The 25,383-nt window shown below is 42.6% G+C and overlaps 1 protein-coding gene across 6 annotated transcripts in view; it reads right to left on the reverse strand.

Moving 5' to 3' along the window:
- Positions 1-16,662, reverse strand: part of rtel1 (regulator of telomere elongation helicase 1) — a 110,538-nt gene extending 93,876 nt beyond the window's left edge. For 2 of the 6 annotated variants that reach the window (XM_068000560.1, XM_068000563.1), the window contains exons 1-4: positions 16,453-16,660; positions 8,892-9,001; positions 5,524-5,719; positions 76-169 (exon numbers count right to left, since the gene is read on the reverse strand). In XM_068000560.1, coding sequence (XP_067856661.1) covers positions 76-169; positions 5,524-5,719; positions 8,892-8,993 — 392 coding nt within the window. In that variant the 5' untranslated portion in view covers positions 8,994-9,001; positions 16,453-16,660. The other 4 variants (XM_068000562.1, XM_068000558.1, XM_068000559.1 and 1 more) reach the window with 4 other exon arrangements.
- Positions 16,663-25,383: the final 8,721 nt, after the last annotated feature.

A 25,383-nucleotide genomic window follows, 5' to 3' on the forward strand; every position in this document is an offset into this window, starting at 1 on the left:
GTCTTGCCACTGAAGTTCAAAAAAAAAAAATCGATAGAGAAGATTAATTGAGCTGCCACAAAAGAGGTACCTCACCTGTACGATGTGCTCCTTAGCTCATTAATAACCTGAGCGAGTTGCGAATGAGTCCTTGAGGCATAAATGATCTTTGGAATATCACTGTAACTTGCTGAGTGGAGAAATTTAAATAATAACATATCATTGAAAAGTAAAAATGAGGCACGTAAAAATGCAAAATTACATTGAGGTTTAAATATCAGTAAGTCCTTTAGGGAAGGGAACCTACCGTCCTTACCTGGTCTGGCCTATATGTGACTCCAGACCCACAGCAATGTGGTTGATTCTTAACTGCCCTCTGAAATGGCCTAGCAAGCCACTCAGTTGTACAATCTCGCTAAAAAAAAGTCATAAGAATAAAACCGGAGGGACCACCGGCACCGGACACGACAAAGGCAAACCAAGCCCAGTCGACCCTGCAAAATCCTCCTCATTAACATCTGGCGAATTGTGCCAAAATTGGGAGAGCTGTCCCACAGACTAGTCAAGCAACAGCCCGACATGGCCATATTCACAGAATCATACCTTTCAGCCAACGTCCCAGACTCTTCCATCACCATCCCTGGGTATGTCCTGTCCCACCAGCAGGACAGACCCACCAGAGGTGGCGGTACAGTGATATACAGTCTGGAGGGAGTGGCCCTGGGAGTCCTCAACATTGACTCCAGACCCCATAAAATCTCACTGCATTGGGTCAAACATGGGCAAGGAAACCTCCTGCTGATTACCACTTACCATCCTCCCTCAGCTGATCAATCAGTCCTCCTCCATGTTGAGTATCACTTGGAGGAAGCACTGAGATTAGCAAGGGCACAGAATATACTCTGGATGGGGGACCTCAATGTCCATCACCAAGAGTGGCTCGGTAGCACCACTACTGACCGAACTGGCCGAGTCCTGAAGGACACAGCTGCCAGACTGGGCCTGCGGCAGGTGGTGAGTGAACCAATGAGGGAAAAACCTACTTGACCTCGTCCTCACCAATCTACCTGTCACAGATGCATCTGTCCATGACAGTATTGGTAGGAGTGACCACCGCACAGTCCTCGTGGAGACGAAGTCCCGTCTTCACACTGAGGACACCATCCAACATGTTGTGTGGCACTACCACCGTGCTAAATGGGATAGATTCAGAACAGATCTAGCAGCTCAAAACTGGGCATCCATGAACTTCTGTGGGCCATCAGCAGCAGCAGAACTGTATTCCAGCACAATCTGTAACCTCATGGCCCGGCATATTCCTCACTCTACCATTACCAACAAGCTAGGGGATCAACCCTGGTTCAATGAGGAGTGTAGAAGAGCATGCCAGGAGCAGCACCAGGCGTACCTAAAAATAAGGTACCAACCTGGTGAAGCTACAACTCAGGATTACACACATGCTGAACAGCGGAAGCAACATGCTATAGACAGAGCTAAGCAATTCCACAACCAACGGATCAGATCAAAGTCCAGCCACATCCAGTCGTGAATGGTGGTGGACAATTAAACAACTAACGGGAGGAGGAGGCTCTGTAAACATCCCCATCCGCAAAGATGGCGGAGTCCAGCACGTGAGTGCAAAAGACAAGGCTGAAGCGTTTGCAATCATCTTCAGCCAGAAGTGCCGAGTGGATGATCCATCTCGGCCTCCTCCCGATATCCCCACCATCACAGAAGCCAGTCTTAAGTCAATTCGATTCACTCCACGTGATATCAAGAAACCTGAGTGCACTGGATACAGCAAAGGCTATGGGCCCCGACAACATCCCAGCTGTAGTGCTGAAAACTTGTGCTCCAGAACTAGCTGCGCCTCTAGCCAAACTGTTCCAGTACAGCTGCAACACTGGCATCTACCCGACAATGTGGAAAATTCCCCAGGTACATCCTGTCCACAAAAAGCAGGACAAATCCAATCCGGCCAATTACCGCCCCATGAGTCTACTCTCCATCATCAGCAAAGTGATGGAAGGTGTCGTCGACAGTGCTATCAAGCGGCACTTGCTCACCAATGCTCAGTTTGGGTTCCGCCAGGACCACTCGGCTCCAGACCTCATTACAGCCTAGGTCCAAACATGGACAAAAGAGCTGAATTCCAGAGGTGAGGTGAGAGTGACAGTGACTGCCCTTGACATCAAGACAGCATTTGACCGAGTGTGGCACCAACAAGCCCTAGTAAAATTGAAGTCAATGGGAATCAGGGGGAAAAATCTCCAGTGGCTGGAGTCATACCTAGCACAAAGGAAGATGGTAGTGGTTGTTGGCGGCCAATCATCTCAGCCCCAGGACATTGCTGCAGGAGTTCCTCAGGGCAATGTCCTAGGCCCAACCATCTTCAGCTGCTTCATCAATGACTTTCCCCCCATCATAAGGTCAGAAATGGGGATGTTCGCTGATGATTGCACAGTGTTCAGTTCCATTCGCAACCACTCAGATAATGAAGCAGTCCGTGCCCACATGCAGCAAGACCTGGACAACATCCAGGCTTGGGCTGATAAGTGGCAAGTAACATTCACGCCAGACAAGTGCCAGGCAATGACCATCTCCAACAAGAGAGAGTCTAACCACCTCCCCTTGACATTCAACGGCATTACCATCGCCGAATCCCCCACCATCTACATCCTGGAGGTCACCATGGACCAGAAACTCAACTGGACCAGCCACATAAATACTGTGGCTACAAGAGCAGGTCAGAGGCTGGGTATTCTGCGGCAAATGACTCACCTCCTGACTCCCCAAAGCCTTTCCATCATCTACAAGGCACAAGTCAGGAGTGTGATGGAATACTCTCCACTTGCCTGGATGAGTGCAGCTCCAACAACACAAAAAGCTCAATAACATCCAGGACAAGGCAGTCCGCTTGATTGGCACCCCATCCACCACCCTAAACATTCACTCCCTTCGCCACTGTGGCTGCAGTGTGTACCATCCACAGGGTGCACTGCAGCAACTCACCAAGACTTAGTCGACAGCACCTCCCAAACCTGCGACCTCTACCACCTAGAAGGACAAGGGCAGCAGGCACATGAGAACAACACCACCTGCATGTTCCCCTCCAAGTCACACACCAACCCGACTTGGAAATATATCGCCATTCCTTCATCGTCGCTAGGTCAAAATCCTGGAACTCCCTTCCTAATAGCACTGTGGAAGAACCTTCACCACACGGACTGCAGCGGTTCAAGAAGGTGTCTCACCACCACCTTCTCAAAGGCAATTAGAGATAGGCAATAAATGCTGGCCTCGCCAGTGACGCCCACATCCCATGAACGAATAAAAAAGGCAAGAACCACTAAAATGTTACAAACATGACAGGACAGTACTGACATGACACGAGGCAGCCAGGTTAGTCGTGTTTTTTTTCTCCCTTTCTATTCATGAAAATCACTATAATATGAGCACGGCAGTTACACAACACAAGATTGTGCCTTCCCTACAAGTCTGAAAACAAAGGGGCTGTTAGCTGCAGTTCCAATATAGGTGTTGAGAAAATCTATTGGAGTCGTAAGGGTTCGCTTACTTGGCTTAAAAGCTTGGCTTGGCACAGTATCAGTGCCACTTGATATCGGACGCATTTATGCGGCAAGTATATAATAACTGAAACTGTGCCAAAATGGGGGAAATTTTAACAGGGGTGGATATCACGTTATCTGCAGACAATCTTCAAAATTCATGGATAGTTAATAATTCAATTGTTTTTTTCTACCTTCTCTGAAACTAAGCAGGATACTTTGCACAATGCCATTCCAAATTGGGATGAGATACTTAGATAGCGACACAATGTACAAAATATATTCAAGAGATTGGAATTCTTTCAAAGACAGAGGCAAAACTAAATGTACAGAAAGTTACAAGACATATGCACATATAATCTCTCCATCAAAACAATTTCCACATATTACCTAAAATGCATCACATTTAATAATCTAACATCTAAATTCGCATTACATCTAGAAACAATTTCCAGACCATATTGTTTTTTTTAAATTCCATGCTACAATGCCTGAATATATTGTTTCGAATGACCCATTTACTTTAGCTGTAACCAAAGCATGTGGTTTAATCAAAGGTTTGTTGAAATCTTTGGTCAGACGATTTTGTTAACTTATAAACTAGACATTTAAACTTAGTGATAATTTTTTTTTAAAAAAGTGATTCACTCAATATATCTTAAAATCTCTTTTGCAGATCATAACTTTAGCCATAACAAAGTTGATCATGAACATAATAAACATTATTTAAAGTTCTAATATATATAACATAGTGGCACAGCACTTTGAACAACAACGCACAGCATTACTGAATAGCATGATGCAGGTTTAATTCCTCCACTCTACTGAACACCTAATCTCAGCTACTTCAGTTTGGGGTTATGCCTTGCCTCTGCTAGCGTCTTCCATTCAACAAGGAAGGAAAGTCATTTAAAGCCATCAGAGGCTTGCAAAGTTAACCAGCTGAAGGAAGGGTCCGTGGTCTCGTGACATCTGCGCATACAATGGAGGGATGTCACACACTTTAAAAAAAATTCCAATGCAGGGTATTTAAATCCAGTTATATTTCATTTTGGATTTTTCCCCCAGAACTTTAATAAATCAGTTCTGGATTTTGTTAAGATCAAAATATGCAACCTTTTAAAAAAAAAAATTCTATCCTCACCTTTTATCTCTGAAGGTGTTAACACATCCTGAGGAAGAGTTCTACAGGCAGCTGTGACCCTCTGGTACCTCATCTAAATAACCGTCCTTTGTGCACACGCTGGACACCAAGTGTCAGCGGGCTATTCAATCATAGAGAGTTGAACCCACCTGGCATGTGTGCATGCTTAGGCGATCTGAACCAGGAACCTCTGTCGACTTTTTTCTTTTCAAGCTCAGAGACAGCGGCTTTGGCGACACTCATTATTATTAATGCTCACGATTCACACACAAAACGCATCAGTTCTCAAAACCCCAACAGCAAACGGTACAAAAATAACTCCGGACTCTACTTCAAGGCTCCTGCTCAGACGCTGCATCAGGATTGCCTTTAAGAACTGTGAGCGATGGTAATGCCAACTCTTTCCGATTAAAAATCACACAATGTGGTACGTTTATTCAATGAGCTCATCTAGGTGGGGGTTTTAATAACATATTACAGGAATGTTCCTGGATTGCTCTAAAACAAGATTAAAGCAGAGGCAGCGATGGCAGCATTGCAACTTGTGTCAATGCATCAGGGCTAGGAAGGAAAAAAATTAGTCAGGATTCCAATCCGCAGCTCTACCCCATACCTCCTATTGAAAAGTGCACATTTGTGGACATCAAGTTAGGACAGATCAGGCTCACTTGTGATGCATCCCATTGTCACATAATTGCCAACACTCAGTCAGTCGAGTAAGAAACCAGAGGGGTGCCAGTGTTTGTATAATTGAACCCCAGCGTGAATCACCGCTGTCAGGAAGGAAAACAACTGATGGGAAAAAGAAAATAAGATGAAATCTGATCTTACCTGAATCAGCATCTACAGATGCACTTCCCCATGAAGACAGAGGCCTGCCATCAAAAAGCTCGTTCCCATTCAACTGTTGGGCTATTTTGTTTGCTGAAATACTGTCTCTGAAATGCTGTCTCCAGGCCAGGGAAGCGCACAAAAGACAAAGCGTTTTTCCTGTGCCAGTAGGGCTTTCCAGAACCCCATTTACTTTCTGCAAAAGAATAGAGCACATCATAAAAGAAAGTATCTTTTTGAAGTACACTAGTCCACCAACAGAAGTATCTCAAGTCAGCCTTCCCTGAGTGTATGCAGAGAGGGGGCAACACCAAGTTCTGAGAAACAGAAATTTATGGAGCAGAAAGGTTTGAAAAATAGATGGGACCGATAAACCTTCATACATTCTGGTCAGCTTCATGAATAGAGTAGCCAAGGTAAATGTTGGTCTCTTAGAGGCTGAGACAGGAGAAATTATAATGCGGAATCAGGAAATGGCAGATGCGTTAAACAAATATTTTGTATCTGTCTTCACAGTAGAAGACACAAAAAGCATACCAAAAATAATGGGGAACCAAGGGGTAAATGAGAGTGAGGAACTTAAAATAATTAATATCACTAGAGAAGAAGTACTGGACAAACTAATGGGACTAAAAGCCGACAAATCCCCTGGACCTGATGGCCTACATCCGAGGGTTCTAAAAAAGGTGGCTGTAGAGATAGCGGATGCATTGGTTAACATCTTCCAAAATTCTCTAGATTCTGGAACGGTCCCAGTGGAATGGAAGGTAGCAAATGTTACCCCGCTATTCAAGCAGGGAGGGAGAGAGAAAACAGGGAACTACAGGCCTGTTAGCCTGACATCGGTCGTTGGGAAAATGCTGGAATCCATTATTAAGGAAGTGGTAACAGGGCACTTAGAAAATCAGAATATGATTAGGCAAAGTCAACATGGTTTTATGAAAGGGAAATCGTGTTTGACAAATTTATTAGAGTTTTTTGAGGATGTAACTAGCAAGGTAGATAAAGGAGAACCAGTGGATGTAGTATATTTGGATTTTCAAAAGGCATTCGATAAGGTGCCACATAAAAGGTGGTTACACAAGGTAAGGGCTCATGGGGTTGGGGGTAATGTATTAGCATGGGTAGAGGAGTGATTAAAGTACAAAGAGAGTAGGGATAAACGGGTCATTCTCAGGTTGGCAGGCTGTAACTAGTGGGGTGCCACAAGGATTGGTGCTTGGGCCTCAGCTATTTACAATCTATATTGATGATGACTTATGAAGAGACTGAGTGTAATGTATCCAAGTTTGCTGATGATACAAAGCTAGGTGGGAAAGTAAGCTGTGAGGAGGACACAAAGAGACTGCAAAATGATATAGACAGGTTAAGTGAGTGGGCAAGAAGGTGGCAGATGGAGTATAATGTGGGGAAATGTGAAGTTATTCACTTTGGTAGGAAGAACAGAAAAACACAATATTTTTTAAATGGTGAGAAACGATTAAATGTTGGTGTTCAGAGAGACTTGGGTGTCCTCCTTCAAGAAGCACAAAAAGTTAGTATGTAGGTACAACAAGCAATTAGGAAGGCAAATGGCATGTTGGCCTTTATTGGAGTACAAGAGTAAGAAAGTCTTACTAGTTGTACAGGGCATTGGTGAGACCTCACCTGGAGTACTGTGCACAGTTTTGGTCTCCTTATCTAAGGAAGGACATACTTGCCTTAGGAGGAGGTGCAACGAAGATTCACTAGATTAATTCCTGGGATGAGAGGGTTGTCTTATGAAGAGAGGTTGAGTAGAATGGGCCTATACTCTCTGGATTTCGAAGAATAAGAGGTGATCTCATTGAAACATATAAGATTATGAGGGGGCTTGACAGGGTAGATGCCAAGAGATTGTTTCCCCTAGCTGGACAATCTAGAACTAGGGGGCATTATCACAGGATACTGGATCGACCATTCAAGACTGAGATGAGGAGGAATTTCTTCACGCAAAGGCTTGTGAATCTTTGGAATTCTCTACCCCAGAGGGCTGTGGATGCTGAGTCATTGAATATATTCAAGGCTGAAATAAGATAGATTTTTAGACTCTAGGGGAAATCAAGGGATATGGAGGTCGGGCGGGAAAGTGGAGTTGAGGTCAAAGATCAGCCATGGTCTATTGAATGGCACAGCAAGCTCGATGGGCCTTATGGCCTGCTCCTGCTCCTATTTCTTAAGTTCTTATGAATGGAACATGGGGGGAGATTTCTGCTCTTTCTTGTTTGCAGCAAAATTTTAAACCCTTTTATAAAGAACATTTTTATAATTTCACTATATTGAATAGAAATGTTGTTTGATAACTAATATTTCATGGCTGACCATGACCTATTGCTTTATAATATACAAACTGTGATATCAGCTAGTATAGTATTACCCAATAGAAATCGCTGACTAGCCACAGGTGTGGCTACAGTGACACCATTTTAGCCACATGCACTAATTTTAGTATTAAAACACCTTAGACACAACATAGTTAGATGTACTTCATGTGTATATTTACCTAATAAATATCTACCAACATTCAGTGCTAAACTTTGCAGTCTTTATCTTCCATCAAAGTTTGGAATTCTGGCATGAATTTGTCAGGCATACAGTTGTGACATCCTAATTCAGCTTCTAGGTTTTTGTCTAGCAACTGCCAGCAGTATTTTGACTTCAGAGCAATTGCTGAGAATGTTGATTTGCACAATGAGATGTGTCACCCCTGCTCTCCATTATTAAGGAAGTGGTAACAGGGGTTCTACAATTGGCATCAACACCACGGGTAGAGATGAAGTGGCGGAAAAAAAGAAATCAGGATTCCTGCTCCTGATTACTTTCAGTGACGCCTGCTGTGTGTGGACATCAGTTAAGAATAGGACCAACCAGCACTTCATCTAGACTCACATGAAGAATGGTTACCATCAAGCCACTGCATGCAAAATGGATGGTTACTGCAGAAGGCCATGGAAAAATGAACATGATCTTGGTGAAAAGGACTAGAAATAGCAGGCATTAAATATTGCACTGAAAACATTAAAATTATTTTACATTGCTAATTCAGTTCCTTACTGTAACTTTCATTAGAGCAATGCAATTTGCTGTGTGTTGACAGTAAAGTACAATCATAATAACATTATTGACCATTGCTAGCAATTTTTGCATTCATTTTCATTATGTTTATGATTTGGTGTGGTGCAAGGACCATTAATACTGCATATTGCAGTAGATTCTTGGTTTCATTGAGTGAATTAATAAAAACTTGGTTTGTTGCAACTTTAGCTGTGACTTTTTTTGAAATACCAAAAGGAAAACAGTGAAAATAAAGCTGTATTATAATATTTTATAGATTATACATAGCATATTACCTTTTGCAAACATTCTATCACCTTAGACATATAATCTTCTTGGCATTTATAAGGGATGTAAGGAAAATCTATAGTAATCCCATCAAGCTGTATTTTGGGCATCTTGGTCTCTAAAAGAGAACAAAACAAAAAAAACTATTTAAGAAATTAAAAGAAATAAAAAAGGAAATATACATGAGTTTGGTTAGATAACATTTGTCAGCTTTCCAAAATTTACTGTTTGATAATCACATTAAAGTCTTGCTTTATAAACAAAATGCTGCCTGTTTGCCCTTCTGGCCTATGAACTAAAACAAAGGAAAAAAGTTATGATAAGACTCGAAGCCCAAAAAAACACAGCAAGTGAAATAAAGTACAACACACAATGCTGCCCCTCTTCATTGCTACTGAACTCAACTGCAACTAATTCATGACATCTACACATCCATTTTTATAAATGATTAAATATTCCTTTAATTGAAAACTTCTTTAACCTTGAATGTAAAAGTGTACAGCATTTTAAACTCTTGCCATTGTAAAATGTACAGTACATTGCTATGTTTATATATATCACATTGCAATCAGCTTCTCACTGATGCGTCACTGCTAAGGGCATTAGGAATCATAGTGATACAGAATTCATTTAGCGTCACGATAACTACAGAAAAATCTACACAAAAAGTGGTTAACTGGTTCTTTTTTTAAAAAAAAACTATAAATTTATATTTCACAAAAAGTTACAGGAATTAGAACTTCACAACATTATAGGGAAGTCAATTGCTGCAGTTACACTCCTGTTGACAGTCGTGACCACTGTCAGTGTTCTGTCTGACTGTCCCAACATCAAGTCATTGTGTTTAGCATCCTCCTCTGACACAATTCCACCCACCTTCCTGGCTACTCACACAGGCTGAGCCTGATGAGAGACAACTTTGCTTTACCCTGAGCTTTTGATGAACCTTTATAATACACTGGTTCGGCCACAACTGGAGTATTGTGTACAGTTCTGGGCACTGAACTTCAGGAAAGATGTGAAGGCCTTAGAGAGAGTGCAGAAGAGATTTACTAGAATGATTCCAGGGATGAGGGACTTTAGTTACATGGATAGACTTGAGAAGCTGGGGTTGTTCTCCTTGGAACAGAGACTGTCGCGAGGAGATTTGATAGAGGTATTCAAAATCATGAAGGGTCTAGACAGAGTAGATAGAGAGAAACTGTTCCCATTGGCAAAAGGGTCAAGGACCAGAGGACAAAGATTTAAGGTGATTGACAAAAGAGCCAAAGGTGACATGAGGAAAAACTTCTTCCCCACAGTGAGTGGTTAGGATCTGGAATGCACTGCCCGAGGGGGTGGTGGAGGCAGATTCAATTATGGCCTTCAAAAAGGAACTGGATAAGTACTTTAAAAAGGAAAAAATTTGCAGGGCTACGGGAAAAGGGCAGAGGAGTGGAACTAGCTGGATCGCTCTTGCATAGAGCTGGTGCGGACTCGATGGGCCGAATGGCCTCCTTCCGTGCTGTAACCTTTCTATGATTCTACGCTTCAAACCTCATATTCAATCCATCACCAAGATCACATACTTTAGGATGTCCAAACTGCAGCACCTAAGTCCTGGCAAACTGGCCTAAGAAACTTAGACAACAGTCTTATTTACATTACATAGAATCGACAGCAAAGAAACAGGCCATTCAGCCCAACTAGTCTATGCCAGTGTTTATACACCACATAAGCCTCCTCCCACGCTACAATTAACATTAACACCTTGATCCTATCTCTTTCTACGTTGCCCCCAAATCCCTCTATTCCCTTTTCCCTCAAGTATGCATCAAGTTTCCACTTAAATGTGTGACTGTTATCTGCTTCAACCACTCCATGTGACAGCGAGTTCACATTCTCACCACTCTCTGTAAATAAATTCATCCTAAATGCTTTATTTGATCTGTTAGTGGCTATCTTGCAATTATATCCCTTGTTCTGAACTCATGCACAAGTGGGAACAGTTCATCCTTGTCCACCCTATCGGGAACCCCATCATAATTTAAAAGACCTCTATCAGGTCCCCTCTTAGTCTTCTCTTTTCCAGAGAAAAGAGCCGCAGCCTGCTCAATCTTTCCTGATAGTTGCATCCTCTCAATCTGGTAATGTCCTTGAAAATCTTTTCTGCACTTTCTCCAATGATTCTTTTTTTGTAGTATGGAAACCAGAACTGTGGTCTAACTAAGGTTCTATTGAAGGCTAGTACTTTGTTTGCATTCTTTATGGTTTTGTCAACTGTATTCCCAAATCTTTTTGCTCCTGTACGTCATTTAGGCTCTTACCTTCCAAGGAACAAGTGGTCTCCTCATTCCTTCTACCAAAATGAACCATCTCACACTTTCACTCTGCAAACCTGATTATGTCTTCCAGTATTTTGGTGCAGTCTTCCACATAACTATTTGTACCCCGCAATTGGGTATCACCTGCAAATTTCGACACATGCCTCCAATTCCTGAGTCCGAATCATATATGTATATGGTGAACACCAGTCAATCCAGGACGGATCCCTGCAGGTCACCACTTCCCACCAGTTTAAGAAACATCCCTTAACTCCTACCCTGGTTTCTGTTTTGTAGCCATCTTTCAATCTATTCTGCTACCTGGCCCCTGACTCCACATGCTTAGAATGGTCATGAGTCTCTTATGTGGCACCTTATTGAGGGCCTTCTGAAAATCTATGTATACCTCATCCACTATATTGCTCTTATCTACGCTGTTACTTCTTCAAAGAATTCAATAAGGTTGGTTAAATACAACTTAACTTTAGAAAACTATGCTGACTATATTTGTTTTAATATATTCTTGGTCTGTAGATATTTTGTTACCTCATCTTTTAGCGAAGATTCTAATATCTTTTCTTCCACTGACATTCAGCTCTCTGGATTAATTTTATCTGCTTTTGAAGATAGGAACAACATTTACCATTCATCAGTTCTCTGATGAGGTTATGCACTTTGGCAGGAAAAATCAGAGAGCAAGTTATTATCTCAATGGCGAGAAACTGGAAAGTACTGCAGTACAAAGGGATCTGGGGGTCCTAGTGCAAGAAAATCAAAAAGTTAGTATGCAGGTGCAGCAGGTGATCAAGAAGGCCAACGGAATGTTGGCTTTTATTGCTAGGGGGATAGAATATAAAAACAGGGAGGTATTGCTGCAGTTATATAAGGCATTGGTGAGACCGCACCTGGAATACTGCGTACAGTTTTGGTGTCCATACTTAAGAAAAGACATACTTGCTCTAGAGGCAGTACAAAGAAGGTTCACTCGGTTAATCCCGGGGATGAGGGGGCGGACATATGAGGAGAGGTTGAGTAGATTGGGACTCTACTCATTGGAGTTCAGAAGAATGAGAGGTGATCTTATTGAAACATATAAGATTGTGAAGGGGCTTGATCGGGTGGATGCGGTAAGGGTGTTCCCAAGGATGGGTGAAACTAGAATGAGGGGGCATAATCTTAGAATAAGGGGCTGCTCTTTCAAAACTGAGATGAGGAGAAACGTCTTCACTCAGAGGGTAGTAGGTCTGTGGAATTTGCTGCCCCAGGAAGCTGTGGAAGCTACATCATTAAATAAATTTAAAACAGAAATAGACAGTTTCCTAGAAGTAAAGGGAATTAGGGGTTACGGGGAGCAGGCAGGAAATTGGACATGAATTTAGATTTGAGGTTAGGATCAGATCAGCCATGATCTTATTGAATGGCGGAGCAGGCTCGAGGGGCCGATTGGCCTACTCCTGCTCCTATTTCTTATGTTCTTATGACACTACTCCTTATTCTACTGAATTTTTATATGTGGATCTCAGTGCCTCTGCTATCTCTTCCCTTTCTTTGGGTATCCACGGATGCAATCCATCTACACCTGGGGTTTTGCCCCCCTTAAGTTTGTCTTGCATCACTTTACTTTCTATCTTAACTGTTGTAATATCCCTCTTGACTTCTTCTACAGTTAGCATTTCCTCTTTGTTAGCCCCTTCAATGAAAATTGAGGCAAAGTATCTATTCAGCATCTGTCATTTCAGTATCATCTCCTGTGGCTCTATCCCTAACTTAATTCTTCTTTTGTTACTTGTATGCCTGCAGGACACTTAATTTTTATATTATTTGATATTTTCATTTCGTATTTCTTGTTTGCCTTCCTAATTTTTACCTCTTTCCTAAGCTCATCATATTTCCTTTTCTCATCCTCTCCTTTGTTTATGTACTTTACATATGCCAGTTTACCTCCCTTAGCTCCAAACTCATTCTCTCTCCCATAGTTGGCTTTTTTCTAATCTATAACTTTGGTCTTTGTATTATCTATATCTTTCTCAATCATTATCTTAAACCTTATTATATTGTGATCACTACTCCCTATTTATTGCACATATATTTCTAATTCACTGGGGTTACGATTTGGGGACACTCCAAATACCTGCTTTCATGCCCAATGCAAAGGCTTGCTTTGACCTACAAGCTCACCCAACCTCTCTGAACCAAATCACAACCTTATGTTTAAATCAACCAATCAATCAATCAATAACGGGGCACAGAATGAACAAAAAACCCTTTTTTTGATTAGGTATACAATGGAAACATTAGGGATTGTCATTATAAGTTCCTGATCTCTCTGACTAATGGACAAGTAATACTCTAGACAAATCTCATCTCAGGCTAGAAATTGTGATGATGTGGAGATGCCGGTGATGGAATGGGGTGGACAAATGTAAGGAGTCGCACAACACCAGGTTATAGTCCAACAGCTTTATTTGAAATCACAAGCTTTCGGAGCTTTGCTCCTTCGTCAGGTGAAGTGACGAAGGAGCAAACTTCACCTGATGAAGGAGCAAAGCTCCGAAAGCTTATGATTTCAAATAAAGCTGTTGGACTATAACCTGGTGTTGTGCGACTCCTTACATTAGAAATTGTAAATCAGACTTCTTAAGTAAAATTAAACAGAAGCAAAACCAAACACGTTAAACTTCACTAGATTACAGCACTTTACTTAGCTCAAAATCCTCATTTCAAAATAAAATGGTTAATAAAGTCTTGAGATTCTGGTCATTCTCTTAGTCTTTCGATCAACATCTATAATATAAAGTTTTAGATAATAAATCAAATAATCACAGAATGTTCCACTCGTCCCAGCTCAGTAGTTGACTTAACAAAGCAGAGATGCACTAAAGAACCTTGATGTGGAGCAAAAATCATATCCCCTCTTTGAAGTCAAAAATAAGGCGAAGATTCAAAAGGGGACATTCCACAATTAAATAAAGCTGTCAATCACAAATAAGTTTCAAAGAAATACAAACAGCTTGACAAATGTTGTTGATTTAATGTTTACATCTGTGAAGCAAAACAACTCTCCTACAGACAATTATTACCTTCTACCCCGGTAAGCTAGCCAGCACCAAATTTTCAGAGCACGAGAATAATAGCAGACTGGAGGTCGGTGAAACTGAGACAAGGGACTGGGGCTCGGCTGGGGGGGAAAGAGAGAGGGAGACTAAGGAATAGGGTTCATTCAAGGGGGACATTGGGAGACTGGGGAATGGGAATTGGGGGATGGGGAGAGATTGAGACTGGGAAATAGGGGTCGGGAATGGGGAAGGGAAGAGTGGGAGACTGGGGCATGGGGGTTGAGTGCTCGAGTGGGGAGTGGAAGCTGAGGATGGGAGGGGATTGGGGCTCAGTGGGGAGAGAGGGAAATGGAGAATAGGGTGGGGTGGGGCCCAGCACTTCGTGCAGTCGGGAGCAGCAACAACATGGGGAGTGGAAGAGGCGTCGAGAGAGGAACAACCAGAAAGGGGTGAGTGACAAACACCGAGCCTACTGCCATTGTGCAATCTTTCTGTTTGGTTCAGGTCAGTCTGTTCTGGCCAGTTTTGACATGTGAAGTCCAAGTACAGATCAGGTCTGACTGAGGCTCCCAGTTCAAAGATGTCAAACAGAACACGGGTCCAAACCAGAGTCCGAGGAGATATGGATCTCGCTGATATTTACCTCATTGAAATTCTTAGAAAGCTTAACAGGGTAGATGAGGAGAGGCTGTTTCCCCTGGCTGGAGAGTTTAGAATTGGGGGCATAGCCTCAGGATAAGAGGTCGGCGATTTGGGACTGTGATGAGGAGGAATTTCTTCACTCAGACAGTGGTGAATCTTTGGAATTCTCTACCCCAGAGACTGTGGATGCTCAGTTGTTCAGTATATTCAAGACTAAGATCAACAGATTTTTGGACTCTAAGAGAATCAAGGGATATGGGGTTCGGGCGGGAAAGTGGAGTTGAGGTCGAAGATCAGCCACAATCTTATTAAATGGCGGAGCATGCTGAAGGGGTCGCATGGCCTACTCCTGCTCCTATTTCTTATGTTCTTAGATGGGGTCTGTTAAAAGTGGCATTCACAGGGGAGCCTGACTGCACCTTGTGCAGTGCTGGGGGATTCCGGCTGTAGTTACAGGGTGAATATCAACGGGTTATAAGATTATTACTGGTTACACGCAAGATATCAGGGCGTTACACCTATTACTACCAGTTACCTAAAGACTATCAGTGAGTTATTGTATTACTGTAGGTTGTAAGGGGAATCTGAGTGTTATCAGTATTACTATTAGTTATCAGTGCAATTTCAGTGAGTTACTATTAGTTGCTCAAAGTTGCTCCCATCACTGGTTCTCCGTGCGAATCCATCCCCCACCCAAGGTTTCCCTCTTCCCCGCCCTCGGTTTTCCTGTTCTTAAGTTCTTGGAACTTCTGTCACAACAACTGCTGGCAAGAAACCACGAGCAAAGACACTCAACAACAGGGAACCCAACCGTAATAAGATAAATGCAACAACATTTGCAGATGTCACATGATCAAATCTCCAGGAATGCCTCCAACCAGAGTTGGTAACCCTAGCGCCAGCGTAAAACAGGGCAGTGTGACCAAATGCCATTTTTGGGCAGTTAAAACTAGCCTCACAGTTCTTACTTATCAACGACACAGTGACACTTCAACAGAAGAATTGTATACGGTTTCTCTCCTTATAAAACAACCCAACCTCTGACTCACTAAGATCACTAGTGATGCAATTAAATGCAGCAGGGAAGATGAATGGTACCAGGTAGAACTGGCGGTGGTTCAAGTACTGCCCAATCCTGACAATTCAGACTTTTTTTTGTACTAAAATAATTAAATGATTTGCATTAAGCAACATAAATAACACATCAAAACTGGAATTTGTCATTTTAAATGATCAGATCATTTGAATTAAGCAACTTATAATTAAAAGTAGACTTTTAAGCACACTGAAGATTTGCTGCTGGTGTGACCAGGAGAGGTTTTCTTCTATTAGGTTTAAAAAAACACAACGATTACATTCACCCAGTTACAGGATCTGCGGTTTGAACGCAGCAAAATGACCCTTAAAACTACTCGCAGGCCCCAGCGGCAGGGCGATGGAGCCGCCACTTACCGCCCGAGTCAGGGCCGGGCCCTGCGGAGACCAAGCCGCAACTGAATCCCAGGCAGCGCCGGCCTGCGCGGCCCAACACACGGCCACCGAGCTACGGGCACACGAGGCCCCCTTACCGCTTGCGTCTAATCGGATCGGGCCGGGCCGAGACGATTACCCCGGGTCTCCCTCCGCCGCCGACAGTTCGCATTTGGCGCCACTCGCCTGCCCGCAGCCGCTGAGCTGGGTGGTGCTGATGTGGGGGCGGGGCGCTGAGATCCTGCTATTCTTCCTTGTGTTTTTATATTTTGCTGAGTTTGCTCACGGAGCAAAACAGCTCTGATAGACTCAGCTAGAAAGGATCCACTCAACCTTTGAAAATCAGTTATTTTGCTCCACTCCAAATAGGCGACAAAGAGCAGAAATGGCCCAAAATGTAGATATCGCTGCTTTGCAATGATGGAGTGAAACCACTTTCCCTTAAATGAGCTATTGCATTGTGTACAAGAGCACGGCTGGCGAAAGAAACTACAATTACTGATTCCTTGCACTATTGAGAAAACAGCAGCTCAATGATGATGCATTGTCACTCGCTTGTGGCAGGTAGTTCATGAAAAACTGGATGTTATTGGCACAGTGGGAGAGGCATCATTAACCTCCATGAAATATCTATGGGTTGCAAATATGCCTCCAGTAGGTGATTGGAATGATAAAGTAAAATACAAATTCAGGACCATTGAGACCCACTAGCAGTAACCTCCTGATATTTGACAGTGCCTGGAGGTCATCTTGCAACATCTGGTCCACATCTGTTCCTGCTTCCTTGCTCAGCCTGAGCCTTTTGAGGCACTGCTCCTCAAATGAGGCCCAGGTAGCTCTGTGTACTTTGTATGCCTTTTACTTGTGTATCTGCAAGATCTTTATTTGTGTCTTCAGTGGCACCTTACCTCCCTCAGTGCCATCTGCCATTCCTCCTGCTCACCCTTCGCCAGACGGTAGCTGAAGTAGCTCAGGCTACTGCAAACAATTTTCCCATCCTTTTGTCAATTGACTACAATCATTCAGTTGTACTCCAAATAAAGCTGCTTTCTGCGATGCTGCTATGCCTATGTCATGCTTTGGGATTTTTTTGACACTTTCAACAGAAAGGATTTGAAAAAAGGTGGGTTTTTAAAGCAAGGTGTTGTACTCAGACGGGTTTTAAAAAATGCACTGAGACAACAGATTAGGTTAGGATGCTAATAAGCTAAATTTTGATGTTGTTTCTCCAAAGTCTGTAAACAATAAGCAATTTGCCAATCTCAATAATCAGTAAAAACCTCATACTCACTGTGTTGGGGAGTCTCTGGTCCTGGGTGCTTGGCAGGGGTGGTCTAGTAGACCTTCCATTTTACTGTGAACAGAGAATTATAAAAACAGAAACATAGCAGATTGTCATGTTTTAAACAGACACAAAAGACACAAGTATCCAGATGAATTCATAAGGGCGTAGTATTGTTGCACCCCTGAGTTATGTTATCGTATAGTTAGATATAGGCACACCCCTAAGTGTATGATGCTCAGACTGCTTACAGGAGTGACTAGCAATGTTGTACCTAAGAGACTATCTAAGGCATGACCCTGAGCCTAAAACAGCCTATTTGAAATGAACGTTCTACACACACAATGCCTGTGAAGTGACAGGCACAGGAATTTGGATGGAAATCCCCCCCAAATGGCAATTATAACCCTTTTAACAAGTTAAACACCTTAATATACAAATCCAGTGATCACTACTGGGCGCACATTGTGCTGAGAAGAATTTTGAGCATGGAAATACTGAGGAAATAAATCAGTGCTACATTACACAAATAAGGTTACTGTACAATTAGCATGTGCGATAAACGTAACAAACAGTGGGCTGGAATTTCCTGGAGCAGCGGCGTTCCGGCAGAATGTGATTTCTGCCAGCCCCTCTGACACCACAGAACCTGAGTTGCAGTTCATTACTCATGCACAGTAAGCCCCCAACAGGAATCCTGTCACCAAGAGGGAGCCAGCCAATGCCACTGAGGAAAATCTAGCACAAGAGGCAGTGTGTGGTCTTAAGGGGCTGAAGAGCACCAAAAGATGGCAGGAGTTGCAGCCTTGTGCCTCTTGAACAGAGACCAAGAACTACACAGGTAACGTAGTGGGAGTTAAACTGAAGGGAGAGGAGGCATCTACTAGGCCCTCTCCTTCCATTGCTCTACTTTAGGGATATTACCACCATTCTCGCCTACTGCCACTTTCCACCAGACTCTCCCAGGGAGTGGCAGTTACAGAGATGGACAGGTGGGAAATGGGATGGAGGAATGGGGGACCGGATTCTGATCACCAGCAATTAATTGTGGCAGATGGGGAATGGGTGACTAGTAGTAGTCCTGGTGGGGGTGGGGGAAGGAAAATTGAGATTGGTAGGCCTCACTGCTGCATTTTGACACCATTTCTGCTGCTATCCTGCCTGATTTCAGGTGGGACAGTGGAGGAAAATTCAGCATAGAGTTTACTGAGCCAAAATATGTGTTTGCACCTTTTCTTGTAAAAGATCTACCATACCGCACTTAAGCATTAATATTCTCATAAAGTATTTAAAAAAAACACTAAAATGACAAATATTTAGGGTGGTATCAGAACTATTAATATTGGAAAAATGTTAGGAGTAAAAATTGTGATCACTAAGAATTGCATAGACATTTAGAATTAATTAATTGATTTCATTTGTTTATTTTTCAGAGTCAAGTACATCAAAATCGGTTAAAATTTTAATTGAAAATGAGCATGTATTGCAGCTGGGTATGTTGGAGCTCCAGAGCACTGCATCAGTGATAGAGAGTACATTTGTATCTGCAATTCCCAATGAACTGTGGAAGAGCCGCTCTGGGCTGTTCTTGTGTAACTTCCAGCAGCTGGTATCATTGGCAAGGACAGGGTACAGAAAGAGGAGAGGATATAATAAATACTTTAAAGAAAGAAAGGAAATTCACTGCAATAATTACAGTAATTAATCGAAGTGTACCAAATCAAAAATAGTAAGGCCACAAACACATGGAAATCACAAAAGTTAGGATAAAGCTCACTGATGCATTTCATTTTGAGGGGTCAACATCTGAAATGTCAGCTTGTCTGTTCTCGCCTCAGATGCTGCCTGATCTGCTGAGTGTTTCCAACATTTTCTGTTTCTGTCTCCCACTTCATTTAACTGTCTCTGAGTGTGTTAGTACAAGATGAACGTGTTTGCAACACAGGTGAAGGTGTTTGATGTTTAAGTCAATAAACTTTTTCATTACCAATATGTTTCAGTACCATTGCAAATGCTGTCAGGGCTCATGCATTTGTATCCCATTCAACTTGATCCGACTGAATTGTGCTTAACTCCTAGATTGTTGGTTTAGTGTCTTTTGTCAAACAATTTTCCTATGTTTGCCATGTAAAGGCATTCAGATCTTTGGATGGTTGACATTTACATTGGTGACACTGACCTAAAGCATCCTTTTGAAGTGCTATTCTGGCACAGTGGATTTTGACATTTCAGCTAACAGGTGTTTAACACTTTTCTAAAGAGGCAAGTGTAACAACGATCCAATCTTTTTTTCAGGTACTCACTCTATCCAAATTATACCTCCCTAGAGAAGGACGTTCTCAAGAGAAGCATGGATGAACATATGGTTCATTGTGAAAGTGAGCTTCCTGACCATCTGCGTTGTAATAGTTGACTCATAAACAGGTGCCTTTCTAATCTTCAGATTTTTGAGAAAGGACTTTATGGGCCCAATATTCCATAGCAACCGATCCACTGGCAAAAGTGTGGTGGAGTGGAACCCCTGTCTGCCCACATGTTTGGCCGCCAACCTCATTTCAAATTGCAGGGACGGCATCATTTAAATGGTCAGGGCAGGCTGTCAGCCCCTGCAAGGGTGCTTCGGTGTTGTCTACTCCAATCGGGTCTTGTAACGTTGAAGCAGCCCATACTGAGGTGCCCTAAGACCCTTCTTGGCCAAAATTAATTTCACCAGTCTTCGGCTCCACAAGGAGCCATTTTTCCCAAAACATAAGGTAATTGATCTCTGCTGATTAGGTAAGGTTTGGGGCCTTTCAAAAGGCTCCAAAGACACTCATGCTAGCTCTAAGCAGACGAGAGTTCCAATAAGGACTTTTAAGAGCGTAAAGGGCAGAATTCCCAGGGTAGCCTGAGAACACCCCCACCCCACCAACACACCCCCTTGACAAGTGGGAGAACGGTCTGAAGATCCTGTAGGGGGAATTACAAAAGATCTTAACACCTTTGGGTTAGGGAGAGGAAAATCAACCACTTTTCCAGGCTCCCTATTGTAGTCCAGGAATTCCTGTTAGAACTACACGTGACATCGGTTGAGGACAAACAAGATCTCAACTGTGGTGGCCCAACAGCCGAATACCTGGCATTGTAAAGACTCATACGTGGCTGCATGGGTGAGGGACTGAAGGACAATTGGCACCCATGGAACCATATCCCAGCTGGGAGTCAAACAGCTCCAGGAGTGGAATGGAGAGAATTGCCAAAGGGAACACTAGTGCATTTTGTCAGATGTATCCTGTACTGCCGGGATGCAGAGGGGACTTCCTCAGGTTTTCTGCTGGCCCCTCATTTCAACGTAGCTGATGCACTCCCAGCGTGATTTGTGTAATGCACGGGGAGCACAGAGATTGGGATTTCCTGGGCAGGAGCAGAAATGTGCTGGTGCAGGATCTTAGAGTGGTACCTGAACTACCTGTTGGTGACATAATTTGAAATTAGATATTTTCTACTTTGTACTGTGCTGAGATGAAGCAGGAGACTGCTAATATCCAGGGTCAAGCAGGACAAAGCAGCCCACTTGATTGGCACCCCATCCAGCACCCTAAACATTCACTCCCTTCACCGTCGGCGCGCCGTGGCTGCAGTGTGTACCATCCACAGGATGCACTGCAGCAACTCGCCAAGGCTTCTTCGACAGCACCTCCCATACCCGCGACCTCTACCACCTAGAAGGACAAGGGCAGCAGGCACATGGGAACACCACCACCTGTACGTTCCCCTTCAAGCCACACACTATCCCAACTTGGAAATATATCGCCGTTTCTTCATCGTCGCTGGGTCAAAATCCTGGAACTTCCTACCTAACAGCACTGTGGGAGAACCTTCACCACATGGACTGCAGTGGTTCAAGAAGGTGGCTCACCACCACCTTCTCAAGGGCAATTAGGGATGGGCAATAGATGCTGGCCTTGCCAGCGACGCCCACATCCCATGAACGAATAAAAAGAAAGTGAATGGTAGAGTCCAGCAGTAAAATAGAAATCAAACAAAAGATAACAAATAAATACACAATCCAAAGAAACAAGCAATGAAACAAAGCCAAGAAACCAAAAATGGAAAATAAACAGGACTAATCTCATTAAACCAGTCCAGGGATCCTGCGAACCAACTTCGGAATTAAACAAAATCCATAAACATTGAGGTGGACAGACGCCACATGTCGATCACCAGCAACACATTAGGCATAGTAGAGGATGGATTCTAACAGTTGCTTTCTGAATCAAAGTTCAGGGTAACTAAATCAGGAAATATTTAGCCACTGGAAGAGCTGCATTGTTCTAAGCCTGCCAAGCAGCACAAAGTCAGTAGACCAGGTAAATTTAAAGAGGGGTGAAGACATGGACACTTATGTCTTAAAGAGAATTATAAACAACAACAACAACTGCATTTATATAGTGCTGTTAACATATTAAACATCTCAAGGTGCTTTGCTGGAGTATTATCAGACAAAAAGACAGAAGCAAAGTTAAAGGCAAATCACCAGAAAGAAATCAAGATCTAGGAGAATAGCAGTTGCAGTAGATAAAATAAAAGCAGTTTAATGAAAGAGAAAAACAAATGAGCGATCAAAGGGAACAAGAGATTGAAGTAAATTCATACAGGTTACACCTGACCTGAAGGTTAACTAAAAGTGATAAAGAGGAGAGACAAGGAAATAATGAGCACATGTCTAAGTCAAAGCAAAAAGGGGGTGAATGAGACAAGTAAGATTTATGGAGGAACACAAGAGAGAAATAAAAGTAGGTTGGGGGTGGAGGTGTAATTGCTGTGGGTTGTTTACAAAGCAAAAAGCCAGGTTTAATAGATGAGCTAAAAGATGTGAAAATTGCCTATTGATTAACAAGCTTAAAGAAAGAGTAAAAAGCAAAATACTGCAGATGCTGGAAATCTGAAATAGAACAGAAAATGCTGGAAACACTCAGCAGGTCAGGCAGCATTTGTGGAGAGAGAAACAGAGTTAACATATCAGGTCAATGACCTTTCGTCAGAACTGGACAAATGAAAATCCTGTCGAACAGAAGAGCAGAACTTCTTCAAGGTGGGTATTCCTGGAAGAGGAATAGCAGTGAATTAAACAATAAAGCAAAAATTCAAATACTGCAAACGCTTGAAGATAAACAAAAACACAGTTCTGACGATAGGCCATTGACCTGAAACATCAACCCTATGTTTCTCTCTCCACAGATGCTGCCTGATCTGCTGAGTGTTTCTGTTCTTATTAAGGAAAGAGCTGCAGCTGCTGAGGTAGGGTTACCATGTTTCGGAGACAAGTGCTGAGGGAAGCCAAGGAAGTGGGGACAGTGGATGGATTCAGGTTGATGAAACCTTATAAAAGAAAGGAAATTCACTACAAAATTTACAGTGACTAGCATGAATTACCTTATTTCTGGCAGAGTCTGGGACTTTTTCTGTGGCTTCAAGTGGGACTCACAAGAGCTTTTAGCTAGCGTGAATTCCAATGAAGCCTTTTAAGGGCAGAAAGAATGGAAATCCTTGGATAATGCATGAATCCCTCTAACACGTCCCCTTGACACAGAGGGGCAGTGGCTGGAAGGCCCATTGACCCCTCTACCGGAAAATGGCTGGAACTAAAAAACTGAGCAGAATCTGGCACAACGTGGTTCTCTCCCATTTTTTGGTTCCTTGACTGGACATCAGCCCCAGCTGCACCCTGGCCTGGACTGGAATTTTGGACCCTATATCTTTTGCAATAGCAGTCCTTATGCATGTACCTTTCTTTACTTAAATGAATAAGATGCCATACACACTGGAGAATAGCATAGATGCATTTAAGGGGAAGCTACGTAAGTACACAAAGGAGAAAGGAATAGAAAGATATGTTGATAGGGTGAGATGAAGTAAGGTGGGAGGAGGATCGTATGGAGCATAAACACTGGCTAAGACCTGTTGGGCTGAATGGCCGGTTTCTGAGCTGTAAAATTTTATGTCATTCTATGTAAATGCTAATAGATGGGTCAACTTTTATAGTTAATATATAGGGGTGATTTTGGTCTCTTTTTCACCCCGTTTTTCAGTGGGAATGGGGTGGTAGCGAGACCAAATTCGATTTAAAAAAAAAATTCCACCTTCTTCCCGCCCGCTGCCATTTTAGTTCGAGTCTCGAAATAGGTGGTCAGATCTCCCGCCGGAAACAGGCAGGAGCATCATGACAATGTGCAACTTGGAATCCTATGATCTAGATACGACCCTGATGCTTTCTTCATCAGTAAACGTGCGGTGCCTGTGCTGGGTAAATCCTGCCCACTGAAATCATATAGAATGTGGCCAAACCAGCATCCCTTAAAGGGACTGCTGGAGGCCGCTCAATAAACAGTAGCTGGGTAGTTTTTGTAGCATCCTTTGAGGCCAGAATGCGCATAGTTGCTCTTCTCGTGCCTCCACAAAAATATTCCCAGCCATTCCCTTATCTTCTGCTGCTGCCCCCACTCTGATCGGCATGGCTCCTTCCCTCTGCTGGCTTGGATCTGTGGATTGACCATCAGATTTCCTCCTCCCACCCTGCCTATCAGCGCTCAACCACAAAAATGTTTCGGGCCTCTGGCAGTTGTTGGGCTCGCTCCTACCACTGCCCACCCAATGTAAACTTCACATCAAAATTGCCCCCATGATGTCATGTGTAATGTTACGCAGCGTATGATATTTTCGAAAGACAACTTTTTTTTGTGTAAAAAAATCAAAGATCCTTAACTTTGTAAAATATTTAGTGTTGTGTGAGATTCATCATTCCAATTTAGTAATTTTTTTTTAGTAACTAGTAACTGTGAACATGTTAATTATTTCAATAAAGTAATTATGCTTTACTTGTTATGCAGATGTGGATTTCAATCCTCATAGAGAACTTCAATTTGTCAGCTGACAGGCCCCAGTTGGTTTGTTCATCTTTTGTGCCTCCATTTATGCCAACCCTGACATAATTTCTCCTTGAAACTGACAGGAAAACAGAAAATGACCAATGATATTTGTCTAGCTAGTTGTTAGAATGTATAAAATTCTTGTAGGAAAATATGGAAAAATACTCTTGTGCAGTGAATTAGCTCAGAGGGTTGAAGATTTTTATCTAAGCATGGCAACGTACAATGTCAAGGTCAAATATTTCTGGCAGCCTGGTATTAGTACAGTGAATCAGCATGAAGATGATAGTAAAGAATATATATATTTTATATATATATTTAGCACAGTACAACATTATGCAGTACACAGTACTGAAAAGGTTAATGGAATTATATTATCCATCAGAATTACTTCACGTCTGGGCTAGCTATGGCACCTGAAAGTGGCTTTTGTATATATAATAGACAAGCTTTAATCCAATGGTCAACAATTTTCATTTTGATCACTCAAAGAAAATATTCCGTGAATGTGAAATATTTTACAAAATAATCAATCCACTGTCTTAAAACGATAATGTGTAACGTCAAACAGGCTGAAAAAGCTATGACTTGGAATGTTCAATTGGTAGGGGAGTTCTGAGGTTTACTATCTAATTCAAACATTTAAAAAAATAAATTTAAAGACTGGGCGTTTTTGGATCATTAGCAAATTAATATTCATTGTGCAGAAAAAGAGGCAGTACAGCAGTGACATCAAAAGACCATCATAGCCACTCAGATTTACTGTTTCTAACAGGTTACCTCTCCTCTTCCCCTTCTGCAGATTGCACACCACTGAGTCAGTGCCTTATTCAGACATC

Source organism: Heptranchias perlo, chromosome 19 (assembly GCF_035084215.1).
Source record: "Heptranchias perlo isolate sHepPer1 chromosome 19, sHepPer1.hap1, whole genome shotgun sequence".
Classification (NCBI taxonomy): Eukaryota; Metazoa; Chordata; class Chondrichthyes; order Hexanchiformes; family Hexanchidae; genus Heptranchias; species Heptranchias perlo.